Source organism: Rhamphochromis longiceps, linkage group LG22 (genome assembly GCF_057381845.1).
Source record: "Rhamphochromis longiceps isolate RC_006_pf linkage group LG22, R_longiceps_female_GT1.1, whole genome shotgun sequence".
Taxonomy (NCBI): Eukaryota; Metazoa; Chordata; class Actinopteri; order Cichliformes; family Cichlidae; genus Rhamphochromis; species Rhamphochromis longiceps.
The window spans coordinates 19,871,895-19,884,435 of NC_140577.1; the positions used below are offsets into that span (position 1 = coordinate 19,871,895).

Genomic DNA, 12,541 nt, shown 5'->3' on the forward strand with positions numbered 1-12,541 from the left:
TACATCTGTCATGCTGTAAAGGTCAGTGCAGTAACCAGAATGAAAGAACCAGTCTTTCAGGGTCCAAGCTTTGCTTCTGTTCTTGTATACATGACCTTGTCTGTCATTTTGTGTTTAGCTCAATGTAACAGTTCTCCCCTCACTCTCCTTTCCTTTGTGATTCTGCTCCATCCTCCATCTTCTCCTTTCCTGTCATTTTTTTTGTAATCGCAACCTTGTTGGCTCTTCTCCCTTTTCCCACCTCTCATCCTTTCCTCTCTCCCTTCCTCTTCCCTTTGTACCTTTTCCTCATGCCGCTCTGTTCTTCCTTTGACTTTTTCTTCTTCCCTGGACGGAGAGCTCCACGAGAGACAGCAGAAATTGTATCTCTGCTCAGTTCGCCACAGGCCCTCTTCAATATTTAATCAAGAGTGCATTTGTTTGAAGAGAGCTCTGAATATGTGTGTGAGTGAGTGATAAAGAGAGCTGTCTATCCAGTGTGTGTAGACACTGCATTTGTATGCATGGAAGGTGGAGTAGAGATAGAAGTTGTATATTTTTGTGTGGTGACAGAGTTGGAATGAAAGGTTTTCTCCGGTCTTGGAGTAATTGGTTTACTATCTCTCCCTGCTCTCTCCCCCTCTTTCTTTTCCCCATCTCCTCCTTTACTCACCTTCCCCTCCCCCTATAATCCATTCTCCCCCTACTGCATCATCACATTATCATGTGCTGTGTAGTACAGTATATACACTACTGTGTGTGTTTTTCTAACACTATATAATCATTTGTATTTGATTTTGCTGCGTGTGCATATATGACCGCGTGCATGCATCAGTGGCTGGTCCCGGTGGTGTCCCCGAGGACGACAGAGAAGCATATTTCATCAGTCTTACCACGAGAAATCCCAAAGTCCTCTTTTCTTCTTTTTGCTTCCTCAGCACATTGAGCAAGCACAGAGTGTTTTCCTTATTTCCTTTTTTGTTGTTGTTTTTGTTTTGTTTTTTTACTTTTAGAGGAGAGCACGCTGATTAGCATGCTGTCACTGTGAAACGTACACTGTGGGATGCCACTCTGCAGGAATTTTTTTTTGTTTTTTGTTGTGGAAGGTTTTGATTTGATTGAGCGCAGGCTATTTCTTCCTATCAACTGTAATATCATCTTCTCGGAAACTGTAGTTTCAGAGCCTCTGTTTCAGTGTCCACAAAATGTCAGAAGGCAGCTATCTGAACAATGATCTAAACATGACTGATGGCTTTTCAGTAATTCTGTTTCGCTCGGCTTCTCAGCTTTTGGCTCATTGTGGCGCTCACAAGGCCCCTGATGAGGCGTTTCTTCTTCATTTCGAATCAGCGTTCTTTGTCCACGGAGAAGGGGATTTTACTAACAGATGTCGAAGCTGCTTTCCATTTTCGAGCTGTACTGTATGTTTATCTACAGACGGCAGCCTCTCCACAGAGTTCTCATGCAGCAGCCATGTGTTTTATCAAGCCTGTGTGAAAACGTGATATAGAGACTCCATCCTGTTCCTCAGTTTTCCTCAGGTCAAAGGTAACGCTTGATGCTAAAATTATTGCAGGCACAGCAGATTGAGTCGCATTAAACTTCTGAATTAAACTTCTGATGGTGAGCTCATACATGAACATTTTCTGCCAGAACTGACTGTCCATAAAGTCTGACATTAATTCACATTAGTTTTTTTTTTGCCATGTATTATTCTCATTACTTTATAGTGGAAAATTTCATTTAAAAAGACGATGTTCGTTTTCATGTATCCATTAGGATACCCTGTAAAAGAAGTGTGATGGTAAGTGTACTCTATCTGAGCATTCAAAGTGCTTTCTGCTATGAGACACATTCGCCCATTCACACACGCATTCATACAGCTCTTTATTCTATGCCCTAAAGCACTTTCTAACAGTCACAGACACACTAACAGTCTGATGGATGAATGGTGAGGGGGAAATTTAGGATTTGGTATTTTGTCCAGGACATGTGGACCAGAGGAGCCAGGGGCCGACTCAATGGGCTTTAAGTGCTACGTAGAAATAATGTGTCCTTTTCCATCCTTTGGCCCTGACATTATCACAGTAGCATGGTGGATATCATATACATGTCTTGATTATTTCTAGCAGGGTACAGGCCTATTGTCGTTATTAGTGTTCCTTGCTATTCCTACTGTTAAACACCTGCACTTGGGTCTATTGGTTTTAATTGACATGCAGTCATAAAGTAAAAGAAATTGTGACCAACATGCAAAAGTGAAAAGGTCTGTGTGGAGTTTACAGTTCATCATTTGCAAGTACGACGAGTGATGGAGACAGTTGATATACAGCATGTCATGACTGTGCGTCTGTAGGTTTGACATGTGAAGGACTGAAATGCTCCAGCGGGCTTTTGATCAAAAATAAAAATAGTTTTGATGTCTTTTTTTCTTTTTTCTCTGTGTGTGCTATTCAGCTGCCAAACATTATACACTGTCCCATTACCTCTAACAGCCATGGTGGTGGTATAATCTGAGTCCCAGAAAGGGGCCAATTATCCCAGATTACACGTTCTATCAAGAAGCAGCCTCGACATCTGAGTTGTACAACTGAAGCCGCAGCACTCGAGCTGAACTCTGCTTGGCTTTATGTCGTGTGGAGCATCGGGCTCAGATCCTCTCCTATCTGCTGTATTAATAAATTCATTCTCTTTCATGTCATGTTCAGTTGAATTTTTTAATCAGGTCATTGAACATTAAACAACTTCCCGAGAAGGCTGCACTTTTTAAATACATATAGTGAATTTACTCTTTTCCCCCATGACTCATAAACCCACAAAGAATATCCAGAAAGAAATGCATGGTGTGTAGTGCAAGTAGCAAAAACACATCCTTCTTATTATGATGCAAGTGGACAGCAAACAATATTTTACTGCTGGAATTATGAATAAGAAAAGCTTTATTGCCCCATATAATACCAATGAATTTTAAAATGTGTTGAATACATTACAGAGGGTATTACAGCCTTGTTGCTTAGGCCACTGCGCTCCTGTGCAGGCCGAGCCCCCAGGCTTTGTCTCTCATGTGCATGCCACAGAGCCAAACATATTTTCTTCAGAGATTAATACGCCTTACAATTCATAGTCTATTACAGTACTAGAAGGTACTGTCACCTGCTTACTTATTTCCCAAGGGGTCACCAGTGGATGGATCCGCATGACTGATTTGGCACAGGTTTTATGCCGGATGTCCTTCCTGATGCAACCATCCCCCAAGTTTGGGTTTGTGTCTCCTCCCAGTCGCGAACTGCCGATCTTTTCCTGATTGTAGATCATGTGTGTGTATTTATGTATGTATAAAAGAAAATAAATAAGCATAATAAAATGTTATAGAAACAAACAGAGCGAGAGATCTTTCATTCATTCCTTGGATCTGAAATCGTACTGTTCCAGCAGTTCCGGAAATGTGTCAAAATCCTGTTTAATCCAGAAGCAGGCCGGATATTTCTTTAATCTGGATTTTGGTAAGAGTCTGTGACCCTCAGAGCAGCAGCTAATGTTGCAACCTCCTGGGTTAGGTCATAGACTCAGTGTAGTGTTCACCCTCTTGATTGGTGGATTGCTGAGCCCATTATTGTTACAATGGCATCCGGTTGATATAAGTCTACTGGCTCATGCTCTTTGTTTTTGGAGCCAAATGACACACAAAAAACTAACAAACAAACTGTAAAGAACAGTGATTATCATGTTCACATTTGAACGTATAACTCATTGGTGCTCTCTCCTGGTAAAACTATGTAATAACAAGCAGTAACTCATCGGGATAATATGGGGTGAGTGTCGCTACAGCTCACAATGTTTGTCTATTAAGACCTCAACAGTAAAACAGCCTCTGCACATCCATAATGTGAATTTTCCACAGTCACCAGATCTCAAGGATACTCTACTGTATTGAGATCTGGTGACTTCGGATGCCATTTGAGTACAATGAGTTCATTGTCATGTTCAAGATGATCTGAACTTTGTGGCATCACTTCAAAAGATGGGTACGCTGTGGTTATAAAGAGGTGGACATGGTCAGCAACAGTACTCAGTTAACACTGTGCCAGATGGGCACAAGAAAATATCCCCCACACCATTACACCAGTATCACCAGCCTGAACCATTGACACAAAGCAGGACTGATCCATGCCTTCATGATGTTTACACCAAAATCTGATCCCACAATCTGAATGTTACAGCAGAAATCTGATCCGATTGACAATGTTTTTCCAGTCTTCTACTGTCCAGTTTATGTGAGCTCCTGTGAATTGTAGTCTCGGCTTCCTGTTTTTAGCTGACAGGATTGGCACCTGCTGTGCTCCTCTGGTGCTGTAGCCCATCTGCTTCAAGGTTCAACATGTTGTGCGTTCAGAGATGCTCTTTTGCATACCTTGGTTGTAACAAGAGATTATATGAGTTATTGTTGCCTTATCAGCTCAAAGCAGTCTGGCTATTCTCTGTTGACCTCTGGTATCAGAAAGACATCTTTTGCTGCTCACTGGCTATTTTTTCTTTTTCAGACTGTTCTCCGTAAACACTAGAGTTGGCTATGTGGGAAAATCCCAGCAGATCAGCAGTTTCTGAACACTCAGACCAGGCGGTCTAGCACTAACAACCATGCCACATTCAAAGTCACTTAAATCACCTTTCTTCCCCATTCTGATGTTTAGTTTGAACTTCAGCAGGTCACATTGACCAGATCTATATGACTAAATGCACTGAGTTGTTGACACGTGATTGATTTATTCATTGATTTCTTTTTTTTAAATAGATTTTCATCAACGAGGTACTGACGGATGTACCTAATAAAGTGGCTGGTGAATGGAAGTTTTTGGGCATTTCTTTAGTGCTTTCTTCTTGAAATTTTCCATCAAACTCTTTTTTTTGTTGTTCATTTAACAGAAATATACACACCACTTATGCAATATCACTTCAAAGCCAAATGAAAAACTAACTGCTTAGATTTAGTCCAACAGAAACACAAGCTCCGCAGCTGGAACTCAGAAGACTTTACAAATCTTTTATTCTTTTAAAAGAATAAAACTTTAGTTTACTTTTATTGTTGATGACATACTTAATTCTCCTTGGCTTGGAGGAGACCAGTTTTAAAATGTTCTACCACTATTTATTCAGCTTCTCTTTGTTTAGTGTCTCTGTATCTAACTTAAAAATGCCTTGAAGATTTTCTATTGGATGTTTCTCCTGTAATTCTATTGGTTTGTTTAAATCACTCTTATACTGCACCGTTCCTCTCCTATCAGACTTCTGGAGACTCTGGGTGCTATTATCACATGTCCATCTATAAATTGACATCTTTACCATTCATTTAGCGTCATATGATCAGACTCTATCTCTATGCTTTACAGTCAGGGCCATGCAATCGCTGTGGCACCCAGATTTGTGCCATATATGCGGGAACCTGTCTGAGCTGGATAAATTAATCCTGGGCTCAATTGGATCAAAGATTGAGTTTACAATAGCTAACTTTCCATTTGATTTAGCAATGTTTTTTGTGTGGCACTTGCTGACGAATAGTTTTTGATTGTTCACAAGAGAATTTATAATGCTTGTCATGTATTATTCAAAAATAATAAGTGACATTATTAATGTGTTGCATGCTGTAATTAACGGTGATACACCAACACCATCTCGTTTTTCAGTCTAATAATTGCTATTATGGACTTCTATGGTAGGGCGAACCACATAAGAGACATCATGAGGCAAAAACTTACAACAAAGCTACATGGTGTACCCCTCTCGCACAGAGTGGTACACAGGTGCTTCTGAGAAAGGTTAAGCTGAAACGTTAGGTCAATAAAATATGGATTAAAATGAGGAAAATGCTCTCTTGAATGTCAGCTACCTCGAAAGGCACACCCACACAGGTTCGCTCTGTGGCGGCTCTTTGTTTACCTATGGAAATTTGAGCCAGGTAAAGTGGTGACGTAGCCCTACCGGGTGCCGTCTGCTTCTTCTTCTTCCCCCTCCCTTCCCCCAAACACTGCTGTCATTAGCTTTCAAGTTTTCAACTTCTAACAGAAATAAGCAGTGACACTATGGTGCCAGCTCCACCAGTCCCTGTGAATATTTCCCCCGGTGTAGACAGGCTGGTGGAGGATGAGAGGTGAAAGTGATGCAATGTTCGTTTGCACCTGTGACACCCCCTCCCGCGGACAACACAGACACACACAGACACACACACACGAACCTGGCAGCAGCCTACCGAAGAGTAGGACGCTCGAGCCATTGGGTGGAGCAGCGGCGTCGCGTGCTGCGGAATACATTGAGTAGGTCGTTAAGGCTGCGCGCGGTTCGGCTGCAGATGCAGGTCGCTGAGTGGGAGCGCGAGGCGGGGGGAAATGGCGAACAGGCGCGGGCGGCGGTGCACCTTTTGAGGATATAGTAGGCACCGGGAGCGCAGGCAGGCAGAGAGGCGGCTCGAGGACAGAGAGAAGTAGAGGAACCATGGAGGACTCGGAGCCCGCAGAGGACGGCTTACTTGCGGGCTTGCGGTGGAACAGGAGCGCAAGAGACCAAGCTCAGCTGAAACACAAAATCCGGGATCTGCCGGGACTACTGAAGCACGGGCTTCACCTGCGGAAGAAAAGCGTGAGTACTTCAAACCGACCGCTGTCTGACTGTCCGTCCTTCCGTGTTTGATGTCTGGTGAAAGGTGGACGGGTTTTATTTTTTTTAACAGTCCCGACATCTCGCCGTGAAGGCTCTGAAGCCGTTTCGGAAGCCTGTCACGACTCAGGTGTTTGTATTTTGCTGTGAACAGCGCTGTCGCAGAGGCACCCAGTGTGTGTACGTGTGTGCGCGCGCGTGCGTATGCACGCTACATCCATAATAACCAGAACTGCTGTTGGACACCATACCTTCACACTCTGGTAGTCAAGGCAACACCACCTCCACCATATTGACTAGATACACCTACTTACATACACTAAAAATTAGACACGTTTATAGATGTGTATATATATATATATATACACATATATAAAGGAATGTGCGTAGGTTCACTGCTACATAACACAGTTATTTTGATTGCACAGTAATGTTCTGTAAGTGTAGTTTTTGTTTTTCAGTAGAGAAATAAAATAAATAATTATGACGAAATGACCATCACAAGTTCTGAGTCCACTGTGATGTATTCATATGATTTTTTCTGTTTAACTGTGTGCCTGCTCACCCAGAAATCAGAGATAACAGCATCAGACAGAGAAAGCATTCATGGGAGGACATAAAAAGAAGTCTGGACTAGCACCTACTTGCATTTTTGTTTGTGTAAATAACTTTAACGATGTATTGGTTATCAAACTAATGTCAAACGATTAAACATCTGATTGAGTCAGGTCTGTTCTTTGACGAATAAGCTATCCTAATATTTATATATCAAATCAGAATTTCCATCTGATGTATCTTTGAATTGTTTTTTTTTCCATGATTGGCCGGCTAAGCAGTAACTGTGACTTGATGTGCCCAACTGTGGCACTAACACACCTGACAAGCCAAATGGCTGCTCAAAGTGTCAGTTCTGCTCATCTTCATCATCAGTGGCACCCAGGAGGGGAAAAAGGGAAAAAAATATGTCTCTGAGTTCCCTCCTTAGAGATCAGAGACTTGTGTGCCACTCCTTCCAGTCCCACTGGAGACAGACGTGTTAAAAATATGCAACATTTGTAGTTTAAAGCCACATAGGACCAAAGAGATAAACACTTTGTCATGTTCCATCTGGTCATTTTAACTGATGTTTGAATGACCCACTGATCGGGGCCACTCAGTCTCCTGTTACCTGTTTGTATGATCCCGTTTTCCAGTCAAAATAAATCAGCAGCTGTACACGACAACTAAAGTGAGTCCACTCAAGAATGTTATTATAAAACCACCAGAGAACGGCTGCATTAGAGGGTGGATTTACCTCCTTTTGTGAATTAACCATGCTTTTTGTGCAGTACCCATGAAGGCGAACATAATGGCAGGCTTGAGTAGATGAAGAATCTTTCATTCTCTTCTGATATCTTGGTGTGAGCATTCTATGTTTGTGCGGGTGAGTGTGATGAAGCATAGGTAAGTAGTGTAAAGGTATGGGTGTTTTGCACAGACTGGTCCTCACCAGGCTCTTTTCAGTCGCCTCTGCTTCACCTGGCATACCCACAATACACTTTATTTTTATGTGCACAAAAAAAAATCAAAAAGTTGTTGGATGGGAGGTTCCTGGGATTGTTTTGCATTGCACTGCACCAGCACCTGAGGCACTTGTCTAAAGATGCAACAACATATTTTGTGGCTCAGAGGTGGGTGATACATAGGAATAAGAATGATCTGACCACATACAGTAAAAAGAAAGCCCTTGCTGTCTTCGTTGATATAAATATATGCTTTTTCTTTAGTTCTGACTGTTTGCCCAACAAAAATCATGCTTAAGTAAACAATCTCCTTCCTGGGAACGCATCGGCTACTTTGCTGACTTAGTCTCTCGGAGTCACAGCCCATATATTTCAGTGCTTTGGTGTAGCCTGTGGATATATATTTTACATATAAGAGTTGTGGTTTTATCTGAGATTTTTAAAGTTAGCTTAACTGAGAGTTTTAAGATTGCTTTGCAGAGAATGCAACTGCTCATCTGGATTCAACAAAAGCTTGTTAATTGGTGATTGGTCATTAACACTGGAGAGTTTTCTGGTACCCTCCCACAAGATGCACATGTCTTGAGATATTTTACTTTTTAATACGTGTATCTGAAGGCATTCATAAGTCCTCAGTATCCTGCGTGAGTGGTTTTTTTTTTCACATTATCTGATTCTTTAATGTTTGGTGACAGCTCATAAAGTGAATTGAGCTTGTTGTCCTGTACGGAGGCATCTGTCGCCTAAAGTTGCAGCCTGCAGCAGCCTCACCTTGAAAAATCCTGTCCTGCATTGTAGTCTGTTGTGACTTGCTCTTGTATTCAATTATTACTCCTTTATTGGCTGCGATGTGACAGGTGCAGGGAGATTTGCTAACCCTTTAAGGGCAGTTGAAAAGTCAGTAACCACAGTGCATTGTAGTTTTTCAATAGAGTTTGGCGAGTGGCTAATTGCAATTTGGCAAGTCGATTGCCATTTAATTTTTGTCTTGGTCATGTTGAGTTTGTTTATCAAATGTAATAATCTGTGTTCTTTAGTAAAATATAATGAATGCTGCAATGATTTCTGCCTTTCACACAATCAAGCCTTCTGTAGTGTTTCAGGCATTCAACCCATGCTTAAAAGCAACATCGGTTCAAAAAGCATGGAACTAGACCAACAACTGCATGTGTGGTTCTGCACCCTGATCATTTAATAGCATGTATTGTCTCTGCTGACTTGTTCATGTAGAGTCTGCAGGCAGCGGCATCCGTTATCTGAAGCTACATTCACGTCCTTTGGCTTAACGTTTCTCCTGGTTTGAAACCAAAATAATCCCAATTAAGTGCTTCATATCCTTTTAACAACAGCCTCTTCCGTGATTGTATTTACTGAAAGTGGCATGTGGGGTGCTGGGACTCCCCCCGGCTCGCCCTCTGTGCGTGTTGAACATACCTAAAAGGCAATGCTGCCAACAGTAATAAGAAAAACTGTCAACTGTTAGTTTCCCTTGAGCCAGATTCTGTGTATTGATGTCAGTAATTTTGTACGGTAATATAGAATTTTCTGCCATAATTGAAGAGGTGCAGAGACTTTGCGTTACATTAGCAGGAGTGCTTTGTATTGCCTGATTCTTGCATTTCCATGTGTTTGCATTCTTAAAGACAGCCAAGGAATTATGCATGCTAACTCTTTACCCCCTTTGAAGGACTACTAGGAGTAACCCTTGAAGCTCTTTTCTGAACTGAGCGGTTTCTGTCATATTTCACGGAAACTTACAGAACAAAATGACTGAGTGTGCATGAGGAGTTAGTGAGCTTAGCCTCTGCCAATTTGAAGCTATGCTCGGAAAAACCCGTAAAATATTCTAATGGTCATCAAACCAAATTTGGGAGGTTGTTAGATGTTGTTTATGAGGAAAGAGTTAAAGATGGAGGAGGTGTTTTGAAAAAACAAATGTGGAGTGGCATATTTGGAGAAATAATCTTGTGCACTCTTGTGTTTTTTTTTTTTTGCTTTGTTCTGTGGTTTTGTGGTTGCAGCTTTTAGCCTCGCTGCTAATGAGTTTATGATAGACTACATGCTGGAAATTATACTGCTGCCCCCACACAATACCAAGTTTTCATATCTAAATGGTACTTATAAAGGTGTGTTTTATAATACAATTGCTATAACAACAATTTGAAAAGTTAAGCCTTTGTGTTGATTCAAACTTGAACTTAAACATTCAACATTTTCTTCTGCAAACTGAAGTCAAATATACAGCATTCTGCTTTAGGCGGTAAGATGAGATTATGAAACCTTAAGCACTCTTAATGCGAGCTATCTGACTTTATGATCACTGTCTTAGAGGAAAGCTGGTGATATTTCTCAGAGGATGATCTCATTTCTGCTTTAATATGCACAAAAATAGTGGCTTGTGTTGTGTTCTATGTCTTCCAGCCATATTTCCCTTCCATAAGGCATCCTACCTTAATGTAAGTAAGATGAAAGACAACCGAGGAGTAGAGAGGCTCTTAATGGCCACAAACTGAGAAACATACTAATGTTATATCCAACGTTTATGTTTTTTGTTACCACTTTTGGAGCATTTGACATAGAATTGTTAGGTGCAATGAACATATGTGATGTTACGCAAGGGGTATTTACCCCAAATAATGATTATGTTGACAAAACAAAGTACAAAAAATTGCAGCCCTGCAGCTCTGTTAATTTCCAAAATTATTTTGGGATTCAAATGTCACACAATACTTTCTTAATTCAGCAAAGTAATAGCTTTAATTTTTTTTTAAAAAATGTTAGAAAACAGCAGTCTACATCACCAGATGGTCTGGTAATGGTTTCAGAGGGCTACATCAAATCCAGCTAGTATTCAGTTCCAGACTTTGCAGCCTCATGCTAAAAACTGAGTGAATTAAATTTTCTTCCATAAATCTATGTTCAAAACACTTTTACTGCAAGGTGAAGTAGATTTTGATATAACTGTGTATTTTAAAGAGAAAATGTCTGACAGTCCTTTAGGTATTTTTATGCAGACTCCATGCAGGTTTTTTCTACATGTTCCACTGTGGAGAGGCTGCTCTGCCATAAAGCTCAGACTGATTGATGGAGTGCAGCAGTGATTGTTGCCCTTCTGGACGTTTCTCCTGTATCCACACATGATCTCTGGAGCTCAGCCATGCTCCATCAGGGTATTGGTCATCTCTCTTACGAAAGCCCTTCTCCCCCGATTGCTCAGTTTGACCGTGAAAGGGTTCTGGTGTATCCACGTTTCTTGTATTTAAGAATTAGGGATGCCCTCGGACAGATCTGCGCTTCAACTCCTTCTTGTGTCTGAGCAGTCAGTTCTTTAAACCTCACGCCAATGTGACGCCTTTCTAAATCCATTAAAAGTGTAGAAACATCTCAGAGATTATGCACAGATACAGGGAAAACCTAAGTTATAAGAGTGTAAATACTCGCAGGAAACCTTCAAAATAAGAAGAAATTGGAGATTTTTGATCAGGCAACTAACTCAAGACTGTTTTATTTTCTGTTCTTAGATGACAGAAACAAATAAAGACTAACTGAATGCGTTTAAGCCAAAGGTCATGTGCCTGCAGAAGGGCGTGGGCTGTTGGATAGGTTTCTTAACAGATTAACTGTGCCTTTGTGTGCTTGGGTATTTATATGTGTCTATTGAGCTATAGCTTCTTTGATGTCTTTATTTTGACTTGCTTGTATGACAGATGTGTTGAGGAGTCGACAGGAGCTTAGTGTGTGTGTGTGTGTGTGTGTGTGAGAGAGAGAGAGAGGAGGGTTTGCCAAGCATACTGTGCTACAGCTCTTCACTGTGCTCAGCAATCTAATCTGAGTAATCCATTTCTTGCAGATAATGACCTCGCTCTCTCTCCTCTCTCTTGCTGTATACACACTTTGAAGTCATCACACAGATAAGCGTGTCAGCATGTGCTCTCTCTTTATAGCTTTCATTCATCTTCTCTTCTCTTCTCTGTTATAGGATACAACATGGCAACATATTGTATGTGTGTGTGCTTGTTTGAAATACAAATTGAAGCACAGACAAAGAGACAAGAACATAGCAGGCAGTTTTCTTTTTGTGTGAAACAGTATGAATGAAACACCTCTGATGCTGGTATGTGTCTGAAGTATGTTTGTGAGAAGAGATGATGGTAGAAGAAACAAAGACTTCGTGAGAGATCTGTATTCACCAGATGAGGAGAAACAGAGATGGAGAGAGAAGATACAAGGACCAGGACAAAAGAAAGTCAGAACAAGATAGCTACAGAGACACAGAAACAATTTATTTTGTCTGTGCGCTTGGCTGGCTGGTGTGCTCTACTTGATCCCCAGTCCAAACAGTGCACAAATACAGGAAAGAAGCTCTGTTGCTTACTAATATAAAGGAATATGTCCACAATGACCTGACATAT

The 12,541-nt window shown here is 41.2% G+C and overlaps 1 protein-coding gene across 1 annotated transcript in view; it reads left to right on the top strand.

Moving 5' to 3' along the window:
• The first annotated feature begins 6,270 nt into the window (after positions 1-6,270).
• rapgef5a (Rap guanine nucleotide exchange factor (GEF) 5a) overlaps positions 6,271-12,541 on the top strand; it is a 51,564-nt gene continuing 45,293 nt past the window's right edge. The window contains exon 1 of the mRNA XM_085395719.1: positions 6,271-6,609. Within this exon, the coding sequence (XP_085251845.1) occupies positions 6,466-6,609 (144 nt within the window). The 5' untranslated portion in view covers positions 6,271-6,465. The remainder of the gene's footprint in view (positions 6,610-12,541) is intronic.